Source organism: Cheilinus undulatus, linkage group 18 (assembly GCF_018320785.1).
Source record: "Cheilinus undulatus linkage group 18, ASM1832078v1, whole genome shotgun sequence".
In the NCBI taxonomy this organism is placed as follows: domain Eukaryota; kingdom Metazoa; phylum Chordata; class Actinopteri; order Labriformes; family Labridae; genus Cheilinus; species Cheilinus undulatus.
The window spans coordinates 37,892,800-37,916,780 of NC_054882.1; the positions used below are offsets into that span (position 1 = coordinate 37,892,800).

General features: G+C 37.7%; 1 protein-coding gene across 1 annotated transcript; it reads left to right on the plus strand.

Moving 5' to 3' along the window:
- The first annotated feature begins 997 nt into the window (after nt 1-997).
- On the plus strand, nt 998-22,736 carry LOC121526683 (D-glutamate cyclase, mitochondrial-like). Its single transcript, XM_041813367.1, has 15 exons — nt 998-1,121; nt 1,867-1,949; nt 5,303-5,456; nt 6,120-6,206; nt 9,297-9,447; nt 9,824-9,974; nt 10,051-10,173; nt 10,258-10,500; nt 11,337-11,454; nt 14,464-14,606; nt 14,709-14,808; nt 16,430-16,578; nt 16,828-16,947; nt 17,284-17,438; nt 21,398-22,736. The coding sequence occupies exons 2-15, from the start codon at nt 1,874-1,876 to the stop codon at nt 21,557-21,559; spliced, it is 1,932 nt and encodes a 643-aa protein (XP_041669301.1). The 5' UTR covers nt 998-1,121; nt 1,867-1,873; the 3' UTR covers nt 21,560-22,736.
- Nucleotides 22,737-23,981: the final 1,245 nt, after the last annotated feature.

The window sequence follows — 23,981 nt, forward strand, 5'->3', positions numbered from 1 at the left end:
AGTGATATTTCTCCACTGTGGGTAAATCTGTCAACAAAACAATGCATCTGTAGCTATTCTGCCTCTCAGATGTAGAAAGCAGGGACCCCAGGTTTGACAGGGTGCAGAGAACACACTGCCATGATTTGACCAGGTTTAGGCAAGAAAATAAATGCTTGGACTAAAAGTAAAGACTAAAATGTGAGGACCTTTTATGGACTGAAACTAGACTAAAACTAAAAAGGATAGAAATGACTAAAATGTGACTAAAACTAAAAGGCATTTGATTTTGTGAATTTTGACTAGAATTAAAAATAGCTGCCAAAATTAACATTGGTGTACACCATTAGACAGACTTGTCCAGTCACTGGAATATAAAAAAGCAGAAAGCTACAAGTGATGTTGACAAATATGAGGCACCTGCCAATACAGTATCTATTCGTTTATTTATTTATCTGCTTCTGTCTTTGTATCGTGTTTAGTGTCAACACTGTGAAACAAAAAATATAAAGTGTTCAAAAAGTAGTAAAATGTCTCAGTTTCAACATCTGATATGTTAATTATGTTCTATTGTGAAGACAAAAAGGTTTTTGAGATTTTCCAATTCTTGTATTCTGTTTATATTTACATTTACAAAGGGCCCACATTTGGGGGGAATGGGGTTGTACAAAGAATAGAAGTGTAAGATTATTGTTTTTGACTGAATTTTGAGGCATCTTGGAAAAACTTGTGAGGTGAAATCAGCGCCTATATATCTTTATTCACATTTTATCCGAATTTATTTTTATTTTTAATGTTATCAATATTTGAGGTTACTGAGCATATTAAAACGTGATGTAATATTTCCTTTAAAAACAAACCAAAAGATTAATTAGTTAATAATTTATTTTAGCGTCGATGCAAAAAGAAACTTGCATTAATGTGAGTTGACTTAAGGAGTTTAATTTAAACCAAATCCGCTCCTCTGTCCTCCACAACGGTAGGTGGCAGTGTGAGACTCGGTTCAACAACACTAACACAAGAAGGAGAAAAAGAAGACGGACTTTCGGTTCATTAACAAGTCCCTACTGGTATTAAAGTGTCCTTGGATTGATGCTAAAGCCTTAACTTTGTTTTTTGTCACTGGAAAGACAGCAAGTAAGGTAAGAAATGTTTAAAAGGTAGAGAATACGGAAGAGTTAAGTCCTAGCTTGTCACGTTTCGTACAGTTGAGCTAACTAACTGTGAGTTAGGCCTACCTGTTTTGTTGAGACGTCAACCGCTGCTTAAATCTTTGTTGCGCGTCTTTTTGGCCTAACGGTATTTATAATGTACCGGTGCTTGGAGGGGACAAAAAGGCGAATGAAACACCTAGCAGCTGAAAATAGTACACTTCACATAAAACATCCGTTTATAGTTAATTAAATAGGAAATTCTTACCTCGTAAGCTGTAATTTTCCATACTGTTCAATAGCGTCTGCGTAGTGAAATCGTATATTCTGCTATAAATGGTCGATTGTATAGAAATAACGAAAAATGTATAACGTTTTACTCCTGCACTGGAGAGGAATGAGTTTATTTAGAGCAACACACTGTCAAAACATGTACAGGGCAATCTCACAAACTAAGAATAAATGATTCCCAATATTTGGTGTTCAGGACTTTTATTTATTGCTGTATCAAAACATGCATGGATGTTTTGGGGGTTTTTTAATACTGACGTTAGGAATTGTGGTATTGTTACTAGAGTTGTCACAGTATCTGAAAGATTTAAGTGTGAATGATTTGGAAATGCAAATACTTAATATTGTGTATTTTTAAATAAAATTAGAAAAATATAAACGAGAAAATTAATTAATTTTAGGAATTAACATCCTCTTTTATCTGTGTTTTTATGCTGATACTTAGCTGAGGCATGCAGACTGCCATCAGAGCCGCCAGACATTCCCTCAGATACTTCAGGAGTGTCTCTAACACAGCCATGGACTCAGGTAAAACCCTCATAAACATTAAACATACATTTACTGTTTCTATACGGTCTAGTACGGTCATATAGACAGTACTGTAAGGTGCCGCAGAGCAGGATTGATGCGCCTGTCTACCTGTGACAAAGGTAAAAGAAACAACAGCATATGGGCAGCATGTCCTTAAAGCTGAAAGTGCTCTTTTTATGGTTGAACATACACAGAGCTGTCCCCTGGTATCAGTCAGAAACAACAGAAGAAGAAGCAGCTTTTCCTTCCTGTTGATGTAAAGGAAAAATGTTCTCAAACTTGTAAGACACTGATGTCCTCTTTACAGTATAACGTCATCAACAAAGTGGGTAGCAGAAGCATGATATGCTTAAGTATTAGCAAAGTGCTTGTTTGCACTGGGAATGATCAGTCACTATTGACAAAAAAGTGTTTGAAATCCAGTTTCTCCCAGAATGGGCCACATCGGATCAGAATATTCTGGTTGGCATTCTAGCTTGAATCTTTTTTATCCTGACCAGGCTTCTGTCCTGATTGTTTCCATGTAAACACTGCTATTATTGTCCTTCATGGTGTCAGATCAGGTCACAGAGTAATACCACAGTAAGGCCACAGAGTGGCAGCAGAGAGCAGAAGACCTGTTTAGTTGACTTATCCCTACTCTTCTTTTTCTTCATCTACCTCACCATGTCCTGTTTTCTCTCCATAACATCTTTATTTCTCCAACAATATGTCATAATGCATTTTATATTATTCATTGTATTACACTGTTATCACATTGTACTTTTATACGAACCTTCCAGAGGCATGAATGACAGAAGGTGCTCTTTGCAAAGCACGTACGGTAAATAAGAAAAAAACCATCAAACAATGAAGTTAAATATATTTTTATAACAGCAATCATGGCATGTAGTATAAGGGTGTTAAAACACCACATAAACTCTATGTATGAGATAAGGATAAGAAAAACTCCCTTTTTGGGCCTTTAGAGTCTTAACAAGACCAAATACAGAAATGTAACTATAAGATTGAATGAGGAAACAACACAAAGAAAGCACACATGAATGGCTAAGGATCTTTTGTGGTGTGTTATGTCTCTCTCCCTTTGTTTTTTGTTTTTTTTTTGTTCTGACCCTCTCCAAAACTCTTTACTGATCACTTATCAAAGATTAACCAAATCCAAGTCTCCTCCTCCTGAACATTAACCCGAGTGAAACAGTAAAGAGTGGTTAGGTGATTTGGTTTGACAAAAATGATATAAACTCTTCTTCTTCCTTTGTGGTGACCCGCTGGTCTGTTAAACAAGTTTTTCCTGCTCGGCTGATCTGCATTTTGCATCGACTGAGTTGCTGGGACTTGCAGGAAACTGATTTGTCTTACTTGGACAGGAGAAGAGAGTCCTACTATTAGTTTGAGAAGATAAAATTGTGTTTGATCAGTGATGGATCACTTAAATAATTTAAAATCTCTGAGTCCTGGTGAGCTGAGGTTGTTGATCAGACAGGAGGACCACAGAATAAAAACCACATCTGGGTTTGCTGACGGTAAGAACTGATCACCTGAAGGGCTGAACATTCCTGAGCTGTTTACTTGGATTTGGAGATCTTTGCATTTATCTGTGCTGCTGATTGCATTAACTTTTGTAGGTTACAGTCAAATACATTACCAAGTCTCAACAATTAGAGTAAAAAGAGTAAAATATTTAACTGAGATTTTTAATACCAATATTGTGGAATAACTTGGTGCTATTATAAAAAGTCCAGGACCCTCATTTATCAACAATGTGTGGAAATGTCCTAATTAGTCTTATGAGTAAAATGTAGATTGGACTGGAGTAAAAAATGAAAAATCACTTTAAGAACTCAAGAAGAGGTTTTATAATGAGCGCAACAAACAAACAAAGCAACAAGTCACAGCTCTCAAGAAGGAGGAATAAGCAGCAGGAGGACAAACAGAATATCACAGATTTTCATCCAAGGATGTAAATTTTTAAGCACCGGATCCAGCTTGCTGTTTAAAAACTCACTGTCTGCAGAGAGCTTGGTTTACCAGTTCTTACAATTAGGCATGACGACCTTTGACACTACAGTTCAAGGGCCTTGACAACTGTCTTTTAAAGGTTTTGACACCAGACATTTTGTTTGTTTCAAACTTGAAAAAATTTTTCATGTTCTTCACTAAAGAAAACACAGAATATAGTCTCACTTTACAATTTAGTCTGTCCTTTCAGATAAACCTTTTTTTATTTAAACTAATTGTATTAGCCAAATATTGAAATTAATATAAATGTAAAACACTTAACGCACTATGAATGCTTGAATTAATTTAAAATACACTGACAATAACTAAACCTACTTTTTGTCTGAGTTTTTTATAGAGTAATATCTAGTTTTAACTTTAACTTTAAAGCTCAAGAGCTCTTGGGTTATGCAGCATGACATTGACCCGAAATATACCAGCAAGTCCACCTCTGAATAACTAAAAAAAACAAGATTAAGGTTTTTGAGCAGCCAAGTCAAAGTCCGGACTTAAATCCAATTGAGATGCTGTGGTATGACCTTAAAAAGGCAGTTCATGCTGGAAAACCCTCTAATATGGCTGAGTTAAAACAATTCTGCAAAGAAGAGTGGGCCAAAATTCCTCCACAGCGAGAAAGACTCATCACCAGTTATCACCAACGCTTGATTTCCAAGGATGGCACAACCAGTTATTAGGTTCAGAGGGCAATTACTTTTTCACATAGGGCCAGATAGGTTTGGATTTTATTTTCCCTTAATAAATGAAATCTTTATTTAGAAACTGCATTTTGTATTTACTGGGGTTGTCTTTGTGAAATATTAAAAGCCGTTGATGATCCAAAACATTTAAGTGTGATAAACGTGCAAAAAAAAATCAGGAATCAGAGAGGGGGCAAATACTTTTCACGGCACTGTATTTGGTACTCTTAGCCCGTTTTTCCACGCTATGCCCATTGTGTAACTTTCTTAGATTAATGAATTAATGAGCATTTTTAGTTCAACCCCATCAAAAGACCCAAGATTTTTTTCATATATATTTGTGAACTGGTGGACTACTGGTGTGGTAAAACAGTTTTTAGTAATTAAAATGTATGATTTGTGACAAAAGAATCAGGAATGCACTGCACAATATTGTCAGCATGATATCATCATCGGCAGATCTTGTCTTAAAAAGTATAATATCAGTATCAGCAGATATGAACAGCACTAAAATAAGAGATTTTGGTTGTTGTTCTATGAAAACAGAGAAGCCAGTCTCACTTTGCATGGGGTATCTATGTGAATTATGCTGTCTCTTTTTTCATCTTTTATAAGCTGATTCATTAAATGTGTGTCTTTGTGTGTGCATTTCAGGATACCAGCAGGCAAATGTGGTCATCCTGCCCAAACATCTCGCTGACGACTTTGAAGATTTCTGTCAGAAAAATCCAGCTCCGCTGCCGCTACTTTATCGCAGCCAACCAGGAGAGACTTCCTGTCCGCCTCTCGCTAAAGATGCTGACATAAGGTTCACACATACACCAAGTGTCCTGTAGATTTCCATAATGACATGTGGTTTTCTTTTGGTAATATTCTTCCACTTGCTCCACTGTAATAACAGTCATCAACTACAGTCGTTTACTGTTTGATTTTAAAGTACAATTAAATACAAAAAAATGAATTCTTTTCCTTTCATGTGGTTAAAAAAACTGGCTTCTGTTTTGTTTTGAGAGATTTTTTTCACAGTGACTAGAGTGTGTATACTCTTTTCAAACAAATCAAGCAGATTTAACATTAACTAAGTCTTAGCTGATGTTTATGTCCTTTTTTTTGCTGCAGCTCTCGTTCAATGGTGACATTTTTTCTTCTACATATCATGCATTATGAAAAATGACCCACTGCATTTGTCCAAATAAATGTAGTGAGTTTTAATAGTTGCAAATAAAGGCAAGTAACATTTAAATTTTCCAGCCATAACTGGATTTGAACTAATACAACATATATTCAGATAATATCCTGATTTTTAATCTCTAAAGCTACTTCCACTGAAAATGCTCCAACTTTAGTGAACATTTCTTTAAGTAGAATAGGCATTCATTAACTCATTTTAACACTTTCTTGCTTTAATTTTCCTAACAAAGAAAAAACTTACATTATGACGTGATGTGTCTTTGTGTTTTTGTGTCTTCAGGTCAGACATTTCTCAGTACTGTGTGTATGAAGAGGGCCGGATGGTGAAAACTGTCTCCAATCTGCAGAGCTACGTCTCTCAGCAGAGGTATTTAACCAATTTAAGCCCACCTGCGACAATATTTGCCACATGTCATGACTGACATTTCCCTTCTATGAATACACTTTTTAAATGTAATTCGTGCTTTTTCTATCAATGACAAGCCAATAGGCACCTTTTGTAATAGTCTTGGAAAAAGAAACAGAAGTCTCCTTGCACTTCCTGTCACATGGTGTAGTTGGATCCCTGATGCATTTTATCAATGGCAGAACAACGACAGACCCTCAGAAAAAAACTGTCATTTTGACATATTAATGACGTTTTTGTGTTTGTTATTTTACATTAGCTTATCATGAAAGTCTTAAAAAGTACATAGATATTACGTCGGATGTAAGGTTTTTTATGGGTGGAGTCATATGTCCAAGCGGCATCTGCTGTTGCTGGTGGGAAAACACCTTATCAGCACCAAGTTTTTTTTTTTTTCAAATTATCATCTGTACACTTTAAAGTGTATTTTGGAGACTTAAATTTGTTCATTTGTTCATTCAGGATTGAATTTTTAGCTACGCTTAAATATCGGTATCAGCCAAAAGTAATTTGTAAATATCGGCATATCGTCAAAAATCCAATATCATGAATCTCCAATATCATGATAGTGGCAGAGTCAAATTATGTGCTAGCAACAATAGTTTGCAATCATTTAAATAAGATTTTCTAGAAATAGCAGCACAGAATTTAAAAAGTAAATGCAGAGCATGTTCATGTGGGACCTAATTGAAATAATTGTGTGCATAAAAATATTGAGAAAAATGTGGGCACAAATGGGTTAAGCAAAGATGCACACAGCAGATGGATATAGATATATTGGCCTTTTGCAAATAATGTGAATAGAATCATCAAAGACAAGATTATTATGGACAAAATAAATCATCTTTGGAACAGACTTTGGTTTGTTCTCTTTTCAAACTTAAGAGAGGATGCTGGTACAGTGGGAGTCTTTATACCAACAAGTATTGAAAGAAAACGTCAGTATCTACTGGGGTGGGAATCACTAGTGGCCCCACGATACAATATAATCATGATACTTGGGTCACGATTCGATATCATTGCGATTTGAAACATTTTGCAATACAGGTAGTATTGCGATACCATATATTGCGATTAATTGCGATCTATACCATTTTTTCAACTGTTTAGCTGAATTAGCATAAGTCTTGCCCTCATGTTTGTCGTATCTTCGCAGTATTTTAATGTAGCACTTCTTGCAAACCTCATGTATCATGTCCATCTCATTCTTGCCCTAACCTGACATGGCAGATGGATTAAACGCAGTTTATAAAATCAATCATTTGACAGCCAAAGCTTTCATTAAACACGTTTACCTCTCATAACTGATATTGAATTTAAGAAAATTAAATGCATGGTTATTCTTAATAATTGCAGGGATTAAATAATCTCATAAACTAACCTTGTCCACAGTCGGCAGGTTAGCGGCCCAGTCCTGCAGCTGGTGTTCAGGCGTTGTGAGTCCCAGTCCTTTCTTCAGGTATCTGTGATGGGAGGGGCAGGTGTGGAGCAGGTAGAGCCCGCAGGCCACAGCATAGCCGCCCCAGTTAGACACACCTGCAGGATGGAAGCACCAGAATGAGTCCAAAACTTATAAATGGCCAGAGTTAATTCCATAATCAAATAAAAGACTGTTAAAGGCTGCAGAAAATGGACAATACAAGCCAAAAGTTGACGGGTGAATATAAACTTTATATCTTACATGTTTAAAAGAAATATCTTTAAAAGAAGACAACAGAATCTGAGATCTAAAAAAGTTAATAATTACAGTTTTTTCAGGTTGTAGCTCAGTCAAGAGTTAAAAAAGCCACATTACATAAATAATAGTAATAAAGCCACTTGAAAGTGTTTTCACAGCATTTAACAGCTACTATGATCTTTGTCCATCTGTACCAGCAGTGATGGCGAAGTCAGCAGGAACATCACAGGCTATGAGACTCCCTTTGGGCATCAAGTCCACCACCTTTTCCCTCACTTTACCCATCCCTAGCTCATTACCTCTATCTTCTTGGCAGCAATAAACAGATCATCAATAGGATCCACTAGATGTTTGATGTTTATTCCTCTCATGTTGTAGTAGTTTCCATCTGAGGCTCGTCCAGTGCGCTCTATCGCCACCAGGTGGTCGTACCTGAAATTACACAAGACTGGCAAATTATTAAGCTGCACTAAAGCTTAGTAACTGTCATGCCAGATGGATGTGTGAAACCTTACATAGACGGTGTTTGGGAAATTGCAGAGGATTTGAAAAAAAAACTCGGAGTGTGATTGGATGAACGTTCTGTCTGTCACATCTCTACAGGCCAAATCAGAGCAACAAAACACAGGACGTAGCAGCTATCGAGGAAACATGGCGACTATAGACATGTCAGTACATGACTTTTGTTGTTTTTGAAAAGAAAACAACTAACTGCTGTTCTTTGTTCTTCTTTTAATGAAGAAATGTCGTCAAGTTCTGATAAAACTGGCGCTTTATCAGCATCCATGCTAAGCTCTTCCACCATAATTGCACCGGCCTCTTGTCGCTGCTCGTTTATGTCACAACTCTGCCTTGTCTGAAAGTACTGTCCCTTGTCGCTGATTGGTCCTGTCACTTTCTAACCGGGCCCAAACGTTTCAGATGGGAGCTTAACAAGATTGATTCACCAGTGAAAAACAAGGAAATGGGCGTATCCATCTGCTTTGCAAGGTTATTCTTGACCTGCTTGCATTCCAAATGTCCTTTCCCTGGTGCAAACAATTGATTTTATTTTTCCATTATCATAGACTTCAGTTCATATTAGCAATTAATTTGACAAAAAAATAGATACTTGGTGGACGACACGATATGACATATCACCAGACAAAATATCACGATACGATGATGTATCTATTTTTTCTCCCACTCCTTGTATCTACCCTGATTTTCTATATTGGTGCATCTCTAACCCAGCCACTCAATCTCTTTAATAAGGTCTGGCGTGTTTTCCAAGCTGCCCCAGATCTAAATCACATCTTAACTTCAGCTCTACATGTTTTATCCTTCCAACATTGTTTTTTTTTTTTTTTGTTTTTGTTTTGTCATGTTTCCAGGACTGGATCGGAGCAGCAGGTTGATCCTGGGTTTTGGTCCAACATGGTGTGTTTCTATCAGGGCTGCAGCTTTGGTTTTGAAGGCCGACTGAACGAGGCTGGAGTTCCTGTCAGAAATGTGGAGCAGGGCAAAAACGTCAGCATGTACAGGGTACAGTTCACATCTTAAAGCTATTTATGGGTAGCTAATTGAATTTAACTGCAGTTTATTTGTGGACCTTTTCTGTCAAATTCACTAGTGTACCTTGGTCAAATTATGTCTAGCATAATTTTGGGAGTTTAAAAGGACGATATGACGATTGATTTCTTCTCTCATTGATGTTCATATTTATGAATCACATGGTTGGGTTGGTGGGGTTAGCCTTTGGTCTGCGTGCAAAATTACAATTGTGTTGTTTCATTCATGTAGTAGGGTTAGTAATGTTAGCATGTTTTGAAAAAATATGTCAACACTGTCTGCAAATGGTTAAAAACATTCAGGGTTATATAAAACAAAACTTTCTCTGTTTTTATGTGCATGTGTGCAGACTGCAGTTCCCTGTGTTCCTGCAGGAGCGTTCAGCTGCCCTCTAGTGGTCACCATGCGTCCCATTCCTGCCGCTATGTTGGATGCTGTGGTGGAGATTACACACCTCAACCCTCTGGCCCATGGAGCTCCCATCCACATTGGAGACCCAGGTACTCAAACGCATACATGAACAGTATAATAAGCCCAGGTGTGGTGTTTTCAACGTCTCATTGTTTATGTGTGTAGCTTTCCTGGGCATACAGGATCTGTCCTCTCCAAGCTACGGGGATGAAGTTGAACTGCAGACTGGAGACGTCCCAGTGTTCTGGGCCTGTGGAGTGACAGCTATAGAAGCAATACTCAGCAGCAGTGAGTGAGATGATTGGTTAAAATTCTTTGCATCATATTCTCAATAGTCTCTTATCATCATTCAGACCTTTGTGTGTTTTTCAGAGCCTCCTCTGGCATTCAGTCACTCTCCAGGCTGTATGTTCCTCACTGACGTCCCAGACTCCTCAACCTCTACCACCAAACCTTCAGTCAGTGATGGTGTGGACTCTGCAGCCTCGGATCAAGACCCTGAGATGATCCCGCTCAGTTTTTTAGTGTCCCATAATCCTTTGATGTACAGTGTGGCATCAAAGAGGGCAGTGGCAATAATCAGAAAGCTGGAGAAGATCATCGGTGAGGATCCAGGTAAACATGAGCAAATATTTACTTTGTATGGGTTTTTGAACAACATAAGCGGTTTTTGTGCTATGATTTGTGTTATTAACCTTAGCTGCACTGGCCCTGACTTGTTTGCCTCCAGGGCACCTCACTTAGGGGGCTATCTGGGCACTTGGGGCAGGAGACCTTGGGGTAGACCAAAAGCTTGCAAGAGGGATTATGTAGCATATCCAGTTTGGACAGTGATGGTCTAAGATTTTTGGAAAGATTTTAAAATGCTTGCAAGCAATCTATTATCTTAATTAAACATTGTTTCAATGCATTCTGGTCTTTTTTTATTTGAACTAGCATGTCAAAACCAATCAAAGCAGATTTGTCCAGTAACTGATGATCTATCGGGAACTTGGAGGGTCGTCCCATTTCACAGGGGGAGATTTCACCAATACTCCACTACAGATTCAAGGAGGCACTCAAAACGAGGACAAGGGGTAATAGGTAGAAATGCGACTGAGTCTCAGTGTCAGCTGAATAAAACCCACAAAAACTCAGAGGTCTTTGGGAAACTCTGCAACTAACTCTTTGGTCATGAACACCACAAGAGAGTGTGACATGATAACAAATGTACAAGAGGTTACCATGCTCAACCCTAGCTGGAAACCCCTGGAGCAGCATAAGAGCAAACCAAGGAAGGGACTGGGGAGAGGGGACAGTCATGCTTCAGTACAGTACTGGGCAGGTGGGCCCAGGGTGATTGCACCCCAGGGACTCTCTGGTTTTTGGCAGAAATGTCCAGTGGCATGGTGGTGTGTTCTAACATCAGATAGGCTGGGGGTAAATGGGAGTTTGTCACTTCATGTCTCCAGGTCAACGAGGGATTGAAGCTTTATTTGTCCAGGATGAACTTCTGCGCTCCTGTCTGGCTCTGTCACACGCCTCCTCTGTTGCCATAACAACTGGATTCCCCACACACTTTATGCACAGGTAACTTACACACATACAGTGCTTAACAAATTTATTAGACCACCCTAACCCTAACCAAAGTTAGGTTTATGCCACAGCTGCCCAAAATTAACAGCATTGGTAATTACCAAAATCATTTTTTATGTTTCTGCAATGGTTAATACACCAATATGTAGAAGCTCTTTAATCCAAATGATATTTTTAATGCTAAAATATAATTATTATTGTTATCCATGAATTTTCAAATTTACTGATTTACAAAAAAAACTGAAAAAATAGTAAAGCACATTAATATTTCTTGATTAATATGTCAAATTATAGTTATTTACTTGCATTCCTGAACAAAAGAAATAGTTTTAGTGGTTGAATGTTATGCTTGATTCATTTCTTACTTCTCAGAGAAGCCCAGTGAGCCGGCTCAAATTTGGGTGAATTCAGTTTGAAATCCCTCATTCCTGTTCAAAACAGTAAAACGTGGAGAGCTCACTGAAAATGAAAGAGTCTGCATTAAAGCACTTCATGATGCTGGATGGTCTTTGAGGCAAATATGACAGGTGGTCTAATAAATTTGTTAAGCACTGTACAAGAGACATACTTATATAAAAATATATCTGGACACTGAAATGCTGCTTTCTAAGACCAAACAAGCCAGTATTTACAGATGAGGATTCAGCTCAGAGTACACTGCTGAAAATCTTTGATACCTACTGAATTATTTAGTAAGGGGCCTCAGGAGCCAGGCTTCTGTTTTGTTTTACTCCCATAGAGCAAAACCTCTCTAAACTCCAGCCAAAAGTGAGAAAAGAGAAAGAGTAGAGTGCAAACACCTTTTGGTAAACCATGCAGTAATGTATTCCTCAGGTAAATGCTGGCAAATGAGGAAAAGTAACAAGGAGTAATAATGACATTTTAAAAAGTAATATGAAGCTATATAAATATTAGAATTGCACCAGTTGAAAAAGTCAAGGCAAATGCCTGTTCCAATGTTTAAAATATCAGTTTAGCTGACAGCCGATACTGATGTTGTTTTTGTGCTTTGTTTGTCACATCTTTTGGTGTAATAGTCCCCCAGTGTCAACAATTTCCCTTATGGTTAACCATGAAAACAGATCAGAGTTTGTCCAACAGGTCCCGTCTTCTGCTCAATAATAAATCTTGTCCCTTATTGTTCTAAATGCCAGCATTTAGTAAAAAGTATTTGATTTAAAGTTTACTGTAAGTACTAAGTACCTACTGAGGAGTTGTACAGTTAAAGGAGACATAATAGTCAAAAATCACTTTTTCAGGCTTTTCTAACAAATATATGTGCCCTTGGCCTGTCCACAATCCCCTCATGACCTCATGTGAGGAGTTAGCCCCCCCCTTAAAAGGGTAAAATATGTCCCCTTTAAATCTCTCTTAAGGGAGGAGATCAACAAGAGAATGGATCTAACCAGGTTGTTCAGGTAATAAAGTAAAATAGACAGCAAAATTGACAGTGTTAATTAAACTCATATCGACTTAAATTTAATATTTTCTATGTTGGTCTGCAAGTTAAATTGTAATTTTTAAAGGTTTACAAACTGTGGCAGTGTGGGTCTCCTCTGGCAAGACCAAAGCAGAGAGTCAGCTTCATAGTAAGGCAATGCATCCCTATGAAAAATAAGCTATAGGCATCCTTTATGAGCAAGTCACAGGCTGGATCTCTAGCTCAGTGGATAACTTCACTTAATGTGCAAATGTGTCTCACATCAAAAACTACAGTCTACCAGAAATATGAGCAAAGGAATCCCAGCAGGATTCACTGTCCAACAAGCAACATCTAAACACAACTAAAAACATTTCAACTAGGGCTGAACAATTTGAGAAGAAAATGGAATTGCGATTTTCCCCCCCAATATTGTGATTGTGATTTAGTATGCGATTATTTTTAGGTTCCTCATCTTATGTATTATTAAGCAAACATAAGCAATAAATCATTTAATATTATAACCAACACTATAAAGATAAATTAAACTGGAGGCGAAAGATTTGACAAACAATATCTAATTAGGATTTTGGCTCATATAGCAAATTTGATATTGATTACTGTACTGAAGGGATGATAAAATGTAGGATTTGGGTAAACTATTCTGAAAAAAGACACTTGTATGTATGCATAATGCGTAGAACATAAAATCTCTGCTGCTGATGCAAGAAAGATCAAATCGGTATTTTTGACACATTTCAGATTAGAAAAATATTGCACCCTCTGCGATTTGAAAATAGCTGAAATCACAGTGGGCGGAGTTCAGATTAATTGACTCATTATAGAGTTTAACTAAAACTAGTGGATCAATATTGTCAAATAACTCCAACACTGAAGACCATTTAACTCAGAATGGAGTTAAAGTTACATTTTAGGAGTTAAAATCAACTCTGAAATTGGGATGAGATGTGGAATCGTTCCCTTGATTTGTGCTTCTGTGTAGTCAGCAGAGGTGGAATATATACAAGAGTTTTATACTAAAGTAAAAGCACGATTATTCTGGTTAAAGCCTACTTAAGGAAAAGTAAAAGTACTTAAAAAAAGTACAAGTACCCATCAAAACTACTCAATTGTAGTAAACAAATGTTGTTTTTTCTCTAATACGGCATGTTTCTCAGAGGCAAGACCTAAAATGACTCGAGAAAGTGAACATCATACCATTAAAAAAATCAGATAGGCTTGGTCAGCTGAGGAAAGGTTTGGGTGGCCAAACATTTTCTCTTTAATGCCAGAGGTTAGATATGATCATTAAACCTTCTGCAATGAATGAGCCCATCTAAAATGTGAATCACTGTGCCTGAGACAAATAATGAAGAACATGCCAGTCTGTCAACTTGGGACAAAGACTCAAACAAAGGATATTTGGCTCTAATTTCATTTTATTTAAAGTTAATTTTCAAACTGTCATTACAGTTTTAGTTAAATGTCATATTCATGCCAATGGTCAGTCACAATGACAGATGTTAGCTATTGGTGCATGACTAATAACAATATGAATATTTAATATTTTATTTCCTCCTAAGCCCACCTGATGAGACTGACGGCCCTCCTGGAGCCATCGCCATGGCAACAATGCTGTTGTCTCTTGGGAAAGAAGTGACGTTGGTTATGGACAAGAGAGACCTAGAGATGAACCGGGCGATTGTTGATGAGGCTGTGAGAAAAGGTGGGAGAGATGTCAAAATGAATTCAGTTACACTTTTATTTTTGTTCATATTACATCCATCAACTTCTTTTGAGTATATTAATTTTAGAATTCCACTCCTAGGTGTGCTGAAAAGTACAATCCCAGTGGTCACTTTTGAAGACAGCGGCCCTGACTCTGCTCTGCACTTCCTGTGTCACAATGGAGACCCCAGTAAGCCCAGGTGGCTGACCTGTTTAACTCTTAGCGATGCAGGAAAGACACAATGAAGTGCATGTTAGCCTTAATATATATATTTTTTAAAGTAAAGGTTAAGTATTTTAATACTTTACCTCGCAGCAGTTTTTTAGTAGAGGTCATTTTTAAAGTCATATCTTGATTGTTTTTCTTTAATCCATTGTGGTGGTGAACAGGAGCAAAAGGCTAAATATTGTGTCGCTGTACAAATACTTGCAAACCTAACTGTATAAATGAACAGAGCATGTGTCTTTGTGTTGCATTTGGTTGACATTGTTCAGTAGTTTCAAGACTTGCTAGCATGTTCATATAAGTACAAACCTCATTCTCAAAAGCCTGCACTCTTACAAACCTTTCCTGCTCCATTCAGGGAGAAAGCTTTGTTTAAAAAAAAGTAGAAGTCATGTTGCAATTTTCAAGTAAGGAATCAAAATAAGACCTAAAACCCTTGCTCTTCTAGCTCTGCACAGAGTTAAGAGAGATAAAGATGGACAGACAGCTTCTCTTCTCTGAAGAATGACAATTTAACGGGCGTGGTTTCAGCTGAATTTAATAGCACTGTATGCTGAGAAAGTAAGACTGGGCAGTTAGCTGTAGCAAATGATTAACATTTTATGTAACTATGCAGTTGCAGTTTGTTCTTGGAGAATCACACCTCAAACCAGTTATTAGTAACAAAGCATCTATTTACTAAATTTTATACACATTTTTCTCATTTTGTGCATCTTTGTGGATCTGTGTTTGATCAGTGTTTCTGTTTACGGTTCTGTGTACACATCTCTGGATCTATTTAGCATTTGTGAATTGTCTTGCAGCAATAATATCTTCACTGGTCCACAGAAACATCAAATATTAACAGAGTCATAGACAAGAAGCACAAACCCAGGACAGACTTTTAAAAATATTGACCTCAGGAGTTGGTGTTAAAACTTTTTCAGTGTTAAAACTGCAGCAGCACACCTGCACAGTGACATGAATGGGTAATCTTAAAATTTCACACCGATTCTTTAAGCTTCTAACCTTGCAAAGCAGATGGATTCGCCTATTTCCATGTTTCTCACTGGCAAATCCATCTTGCAAAGCCCCCGTTTGGGCCTGGTTAGAAAGTGACAGGACCAATCAGCAACAAGGGGCAGTACTTTCAGGCACGGCAGAGTTGGATGTAAGCAAGCAGCGACAAGAGGCCAGTGCAATTACGGGAGTGGAGACTAGCGTGGATGCTGCTAAAGCACCAGTTTTATCAGATCTTGATGACATTTCTTCATTACAAGAAGAACAAAAAACAGCAGTGAGTTGTTTTCTTTTCAAAAATGACAAAAGTCATGGACTGACGTGTCTGCAGTCACCATGGTCCGAGTTTTGCAGTTCTCTATGGAAATTTACTGCTCGGTGCACCTCTGTAGCAGCTACGTCACATGTTTTGTTGCTCTGATTGCCCCACAAAGATGTGACAGATAGAACGTTCATCCAGTCACCCTCCGAGTCCTTTTTTAAAGCATCTGCAATTTCCCAAACACCGTCTATGTAAGGTTTCACACATCCATCTGGCATGTCAGTTACTAAGCTTTAGTGCAGCTTAATAATTTGCCAGCCTTGTGTAATTTCAGGTACGACCACCTGGTGGCGATAGAGCGCACTGGACGAGCCTCAGATGGAAACTACTACAACATGAGAGGAATAAACATCAAACACCTGGTGGATCCTATTGATGATCTGTTTATTGCTGCCAAGAAGATACCAGGAATCATCACAACAGGCAACTTAACACTTTTTACATCATTATTACATTTAGTCCTCTTCATATATTAGTCTTTATTATAATCTTTGTTTCTGTACATTAAGGATTAAATCTGTAGACTGTCTTTTGTCATTTTGATGCTGCAGCTCATGAAGCACATTCACAAAGCTTGACCAAAGAGAATTCAAGTTCAATGAATTAAATTTGACAATGGCTGTAACATGCTAATTCCTATCTTTACGAAGACATATATTTGTGTCTCTGTAGGAATCGGTGATGGAGGTAATGAGCTAGGGATGGGTAAAGTGAGGGAAAAGGTGGTGGACTTGATGCCCAAAGGGAGTCTCATAGCCTGTGATGTTCCTGCTGACTTCGCCATCACTGCTGGTACGGATGGACAAAGATCATAGTAGCTGTTAAATGCTGTGAAAACACTTTCACGTGGCTTTATTACTATTATTTATGTAATGTGGCTTTTTTAACTCTTGACTGAGCCACAACCTGAAAAAGCTGTAATTATTTACTTTTTTAGATCTCAGATTCTGTTGTCTTCTTTTAAAGATATTTCTTTTAAACATGTAAGATATAAAGTTTATATTCACCCGTCAACTTTTGGCTTGTATTGTCCATTTTCTGCAGCCTTTATCAGTCTTTTATTTGATTATGGAATTAACTCTGGCCATTTATAAGTTTTGGACTCATTCTGGTGCTTCCATCCTGCAGGTGTGTCTAACTGGGGCGGCTATGCTGTGGCCTGTGGGCTCTACCTGCTCCACACCTGCCCCTCCCATCACAGATACCTGAAGAAAGGACTGGGACTCACAACTCCTGAACACCAGCTGCAGGACTGGGCCGCTAACCTGCCGACTGTGGACAAGGTTAGTTTATGAGATTATTTAATCCCTGCAATTATTAAGAATAACCATGCATTTAATTTTCTTAAATTCAATATCAGTTTTGAGAGGTAAACGTGTTTAATGAAAGCTTTGGCTGTTAAATGATTGATTTTATAAACTGCATTTAATCGCTAAATGTCAGCAGCTTTATTAGGTCTACTGTTATGTTTAAAATTCCGTTGCTGAATGTTTCTAATCAGTTTTTAAGTCCATATAAGCCATGGGATTCTTCCCATATCCATGATTTGTGAATCAATTGAAAGCAAAAAAATAGGAGTTATGATCATTAGTTTTAAATGAATGCTGCTCTGCTACACCAGTGTGATCTGAAACGCCAACTCAAAGGTGTTTAGAGGAGCAGAAGTGTCTTCCTGAGAGCAGGAAGATGCTACCATGGCATTGTATAGCAAAACAGCACAAGCGTTAGGCAATTAAAAAGAAGCACAAATTTCAGACCTCAACAGCATATGATTAATCATATGTGAGTAATCTCTTTGGACAGCATCTTTGTTTATTCCACATACCTGGAAGGAAACAGAAAGATCACCTTTAGTAGACCAAATAAAGCAGCTAGCAGTAGCTTTCTGTTTCCATCAAGACCTTATTCATCCTCCATGGACAGCTGGTGAAGTTGTGCCAGAATTACCTGCTTCTGCTCGGCTTTATTCCACATGCCAACATCTGGATGAATGATGGTGATTCATCCTCAGCTTGTCTTCCTTTCTTGTCCAAGAGTTTTAAACATTACAACATTATGACCGTCTATGGTACTCAAATGTACCTTCAGTCCGGTGTTAATTTCATCAATTAAAACTATGAGTAGGTTTAGTTTTTGAGTAAAAGGCACTAAAATGGTAGTGCTAGGCGTTTAAAATGTATATTTTTCTCTTCTGTGCATGTATAGTATGTCCGTATTTTCATCGGTGCATTTTAAATCAATTTATGTATTTGCGGTGCATCAATATGAGTTAATTTTTCAGTTTGGCTAATTAAATTGCTTCCAAAAAATGTGAATAAAAGCAAAGGCTAAAATGTAAGGACTTTATTGACTAAAACTGGACTAAAATATTTGAGTTTTTGTTCTCTAAAACTAGACTAAAACTATAAAGGTTAAAATTGATTAAAATATGGCTAAAACTTAAAGGCATTTTAATCATAAAGGGATATTTCGGGAAGTTTGAAGCCAGGTGGTATGAGGTACTTGGCTTTAGTAATGGCATTAGCCTCCAGGGATTTCTGTGAAAGTTGATCCTGTGGTTATTATGAGCTCAGAGAGATCCACGGCATAATGGTTGTCGATGGGTATGTTTTATCTGTGTAGTTGAAGAGTTTAACATAAAAAGAGGCCAAGAAAATATGTTGGCTCGCCTGTATGCTGTGTCGAAAATGTACAAAGCAATTCATTTCTTCCCAAAACCTCCTCTGTGTCAGGCACTAATTTACGATGCAGCTTTCTGCGTTTTGTCTGCTTCTGCCTCCGCGCACTGATCCTCTGATCAGCTGTGTGTGTCTGCCAGCTTCTACAGGAATAATAACACCACACCAAGCTAAAACAAAGATAATATGAGAGATTTCGACTCGAATGATGATGATGTGCCGTTTACTGTGGATACGAGAGGACCCACACAGCTGATGGCGCACAAAGCATTTGTTGGCTTTGGTCTTCCTCTAGATAAGCTAAGCTAAGATTAAGTTTAGCTGATCTCCCTTTTTTCAGCAAACGAGCACCTTGAAAAAGGCACCCGAAGCAGGTCTGTAACTGTATCAACACTTGCTGTCAAATCCAGCGCCATTCCCATTATATCTGGCTTACAATGCGTCATTACGCTGCACCTGCCCATGGGCCAATCACCTCTGCTTATTTGAATGGCAACAGGCCAGGACAAGAATCTCCACTGACCCTAGGGCAGTCTGTCATTAACACATCAAAATTTGATTGGCAGATGACACCGTCACTCAATGTTGTAACCCAATAATAACGCCCAGCTTCAGCTCAGGGCTTGCAATGGAACAACCGTTGGCCCAGGCAGAGGAAAGGAGCTGTGATGTGTTCAGGACAAGGTTGTTATAGTTAACTAAAACTAACTAAACAACTAAAACAAAAATTAAAAAATCATTTTAGTTAACTGAAACTAAATAAAAACTAAGCTTTATCAAAAAACCAAAAACTAACTAAAACTGTATAGTGTGCTTATAAAACTAAGTAAAATAAAATAAAAATGGAGACAAAATATCCTTAGTTTTAGTCTTTGACACAACCATACTGGCTGGCACCTACACACAAGTCTTGGGAGTGTAAAGCTGCCTGATCTGATCGGTTAAGACTTCACACAGTGGTAGTTTTATGTCTGGAGTTGTATTCATCATCATCATTAAGTAAATAAAATGAAAAGTGAAGAATGTATGACGTTCACTCAGCTACGACATCTATCCGTACAAATCTAAAACTAAGACTAAAACTAATAAAAACTAAACTGAAACAAAGCATTTTTGCAAAATAAAAACTAAACTAAACTAACAAACCAGCAGTCAAAACTAACAAAAACTAAACTGAAATCAAACACAGAAAGTGAAAACTAAATAGAAATAAAAACTAATGAAAAATCCAAAACTATTATAACCTTGGTTCAGTACGTATGAAATTTCTTTTCAGCACCATAAAATATAACTACCATAATTTCCGGACTATAAGCCGCTACTTTTTTCCCATGCTTTGAACCCTGCGGCCTATACAACGATGCGGCTAATCTATGGATTTTTACATAAATTAGTTACGGCTAACAGCCACTAAGGGACCTTCTAAATCTATGGATTTTACAGGTCACGGTCCCCTACCTTTAAACTCTATGAGCTCTATGGCCGGTCCACGTCCCCCACCTTTAAGAGGCGGGCTCCAGCAGGAAATGCTGGAGGCCAGAAAAGAGTGAGACAGACAGACATTATGAGAGCGAGACAGTTTGCGGAAAGGAAGTTTTCATGCACAAACCCTCATTATGGAAAACAAACGAAGAAATGCATATGATGCAGCTTTTAAGTTAAAGGCAGTCGATCTGGCTGTCAAAGAAGGAAATAGAGCTGCTGCACGTACCCTTGGCATCAGTGAATCAATGGTGAGACGTTGGAGACGCCAGTGTGAAGAACTGGCTCAATGCAAAAAGACGAAAAAGCTTTCAGAGGTAATAAAAGCAGATGGCCCGAACTTGAAGACTTTCTTGAAGATTGGCTGAACACACAGAGAGTAGATGGCTGAGGTGTTTCCACCGTGCCACCATTCCACCTGCGGCTTATAGTCCAGTGCGGCTTGTATATGTACACATTTGGTTTTTTCCCTAAATTTAGCTGGTGCAGCTTATATTCAGGTGCGCTTTATAGTCCGGAAATTACAGTATTTGTTTTCTGGATAGAGTTGCATACTAAACAAGGAATTCCACACACTCTTTGGAATAACTTTAAATTTGAAAAAAAATATGTCATTTTCACTTTTAACAACACATCTCTGGGTACAAGGAATATTTAAGTTTCACCAAACAAAAAACATTTTTATATAACTTTAAGACACTCATTTAGCTGTATACCATTGGGCCTCATTCACCAAGATCTTCCTAAGATTTAAAAAAAAAAAAAAAATTGTTTTTAAGAAATTTTTAAGAGAACCTACCAGGGACTCATAACATGTTCTTAAACAACTGAATCGTTTTCTCCTTTATTCTTAATTTGATGAATGCTAGGTGCTCATAAAATGGAAGCCCTTACACATTTCTCCTAACTAGCACAGAGAAACGCCCCTTTTATGCCCATATAAGGACATGAAACCACAGGGCAGTGTGCAAACACAGAAGGCATACAGGAAGAAGAGGAGGAGTAGCAAGATAACTGTGACTTCCGAGCAATGATGTTACTTATAAAGCTAAAAAGAAAAAAAAAACGTCTTTGTCCTGCAGGAGGAGTCGATTCTCTCCACACTGATGAGTTTTGGGATAAGAAGCGGGAAAACTGGAAACCTCGCCATGGAGGTGGACGGTCTGACATTTCATCCTACGCACTCTGACATCATCACCAGACTGCTGGACGTCACAGGGGCCTCCCCACCAACAAACGCCTGATCCAGTTATCTGGTCCATCTGCTGTATTTAAAACCAACAAACCCTGATACTCACCAGTGTTGGTAAGCACTGCTTGAGCTCAGTGAACTTGAACACATAAACAATCATGGTGCTACTGTGTGAAACTTTCGCACACTCCTTCTTTTCTCTCACTCCTTTTGGGCGTCTGAATAGAGAGGAAACGGAGAGCGGTAATTTTGACCTGCCTTAGTTTCCTTTCACTCATCTTCCTTGGTGACTGGGGATGAAGACGTCAGCTCACATAAAAGCAGCTCTCCTCTCCTCCTTCTGCAGTAATGATTGCTAAATCACAGCCCTAGTGCCATCTTAATACCATAAAATGTAAAAATGTTGTCAAATGTTAGAAGTTATTCTATGAACCATATGTAGAAGGGCTAATAAAGGAGTTGATGTCTGTTTCATTGAGAGATAATCAGAGCCCTTTTAAACCTGATGGCTGTGGTTACACATTTGAGGCCTTAATGACCTGCATGTACAAAAGGTGTCACAATATAATGTTTATAATTTAATGCCTCTAAATCAAAGTATATGCATTCCTGTCTGGGTGACCAGGCAAATAAAAAAGATCCTGACAGCCAGTATTTGGTTTCCTGTTTTAATCACCAAAAGTTGCAGACAAACTCCTACAATCTTTATAAATTGATCTAAAACACTGACCAAGTTTGACCTGCAGCAGCCTATATATAAAAATTTCACTTAATTTCTGATTTTTTGTTTTAACATTTCACTTCATTTGAATAGGATTTATCTCCAAAATAACAGATTGCTTCATTGTAGAAACCTGTGGTATTCTCTTTCGATAAGTATTTAGACCACATGATATGTACGATTAGTTTGTTTTTTGCTCATGTAGATTGGATAAGTTTAAAACAGACTTTACTTTGTTTCTGAATTTCTGCTGTGTATTTGTTTGTATTATTAAAATTAGAATAAATATTTTTTATTGTAATGGATGTCTTCTTTTCTCCCCCAAAAACTCCACTTTAGCCAGATATTTGATCAGTGTTGAACTTTGTTGTTAATTATAGATTTATAAAATGATCTGATTTACATTGTTGCTGGATAAATGATTTTGTACAGATTAGAATGTATGTTACAGGGAAATTATGTTACTAATCACAATTTTGTTTGATAAATGTGACTTTTAAAATCTTAATTGTTCCGTTGCTCTTCTTTTGCACTTAAATCACATTGTTAAAAAGTCTAACCATTATTTGCACAAAAATATAGCAATAATGTAGCGCTCAGTATTAAAAAGTAGATGTTAATCACTCTAAAGGATTTTTATCAGAGAAATACCATTATGGGAAGTGAAAAATCACCTTGTTTTTGTTGTTAAATTGGTTCCCGGTCGGCAACACCGTAGTAATGACAGAACAGAACAATTTGAGTATTTAGAATAAAAAAAGACAAAACATTAACTTATGATTTTTTTAAAGCCAGACTATTTTGGCTGGTGAAGCCATGTTAGGGTTTCCTTTCCTGTGTTGCATTTACGTCTACAATATAAAGACTGTCAATTTTTTCTCACTGTTCATCTGAGTCCACAGTAGACTCTATGTACAGTGCTGTGAAAAAGTATTAGTCCTCTTCATTTTTTCACATTTAAATGTCTCCTATCATCAAACAAGTGTTATATTAGACAGAAATAACCTGAGTAAATACAAAATACAGTTTTTAAATGATGATTTTATTTATTAAAATCAGTTTAATAAAATGTTAGTTTAAATGCCATCCAAACCTGCCTGACTCTATGTGAAAAAGTATTTGACCCTCGTGTTAAATCATGAATTATTATACATTATTTGGAGTTCAGTTGTTCTAGCTACACAGGCCTGATTACTGCCAGAATTGTTGACTCAGGGATTACTTAATAAGAACCTGTCTGACAAAGTGAACTAGGCTAAAGGATCTCAAAAAGCCACAAATCATGTTCATGATCTGAAGAAACTGGAAACAGATGAGAAACAAAGTGATTAGCCTGGAAACGGTTACAAAGCCATTTCAAAGACTTTGGGACTTTGGGACCATGGTGAGAGCCATTCTCTACACTGCGCTCCAGCGCACTTCATTGATCACGGATGGCACTGGTTTCCAAAAATAGGCCTAGATATCTTGAGGGTTGATTTACTAACGTAACGACCAGGTAAAGTTTTTGTCTGGTCAACATTGCATAGGGGAGACTAGGGACAGTTGCAACAAGGGACAGTTGCAACAAGCCTTATTCCTCCAATCAGAAACATGCTAGAGTGATGACACACTGCACATGCTCAGTTAGACCCTCTGCCCACCAAGAAGAGAGAGGCCATATTGAGCATCTGGTCCTGCTTGTATCAAGACAAAGTTGTTTTGGGGGTATGAAAGTAGCTTTTTCATGAGCTGTATTTTTGTCATACTGTCC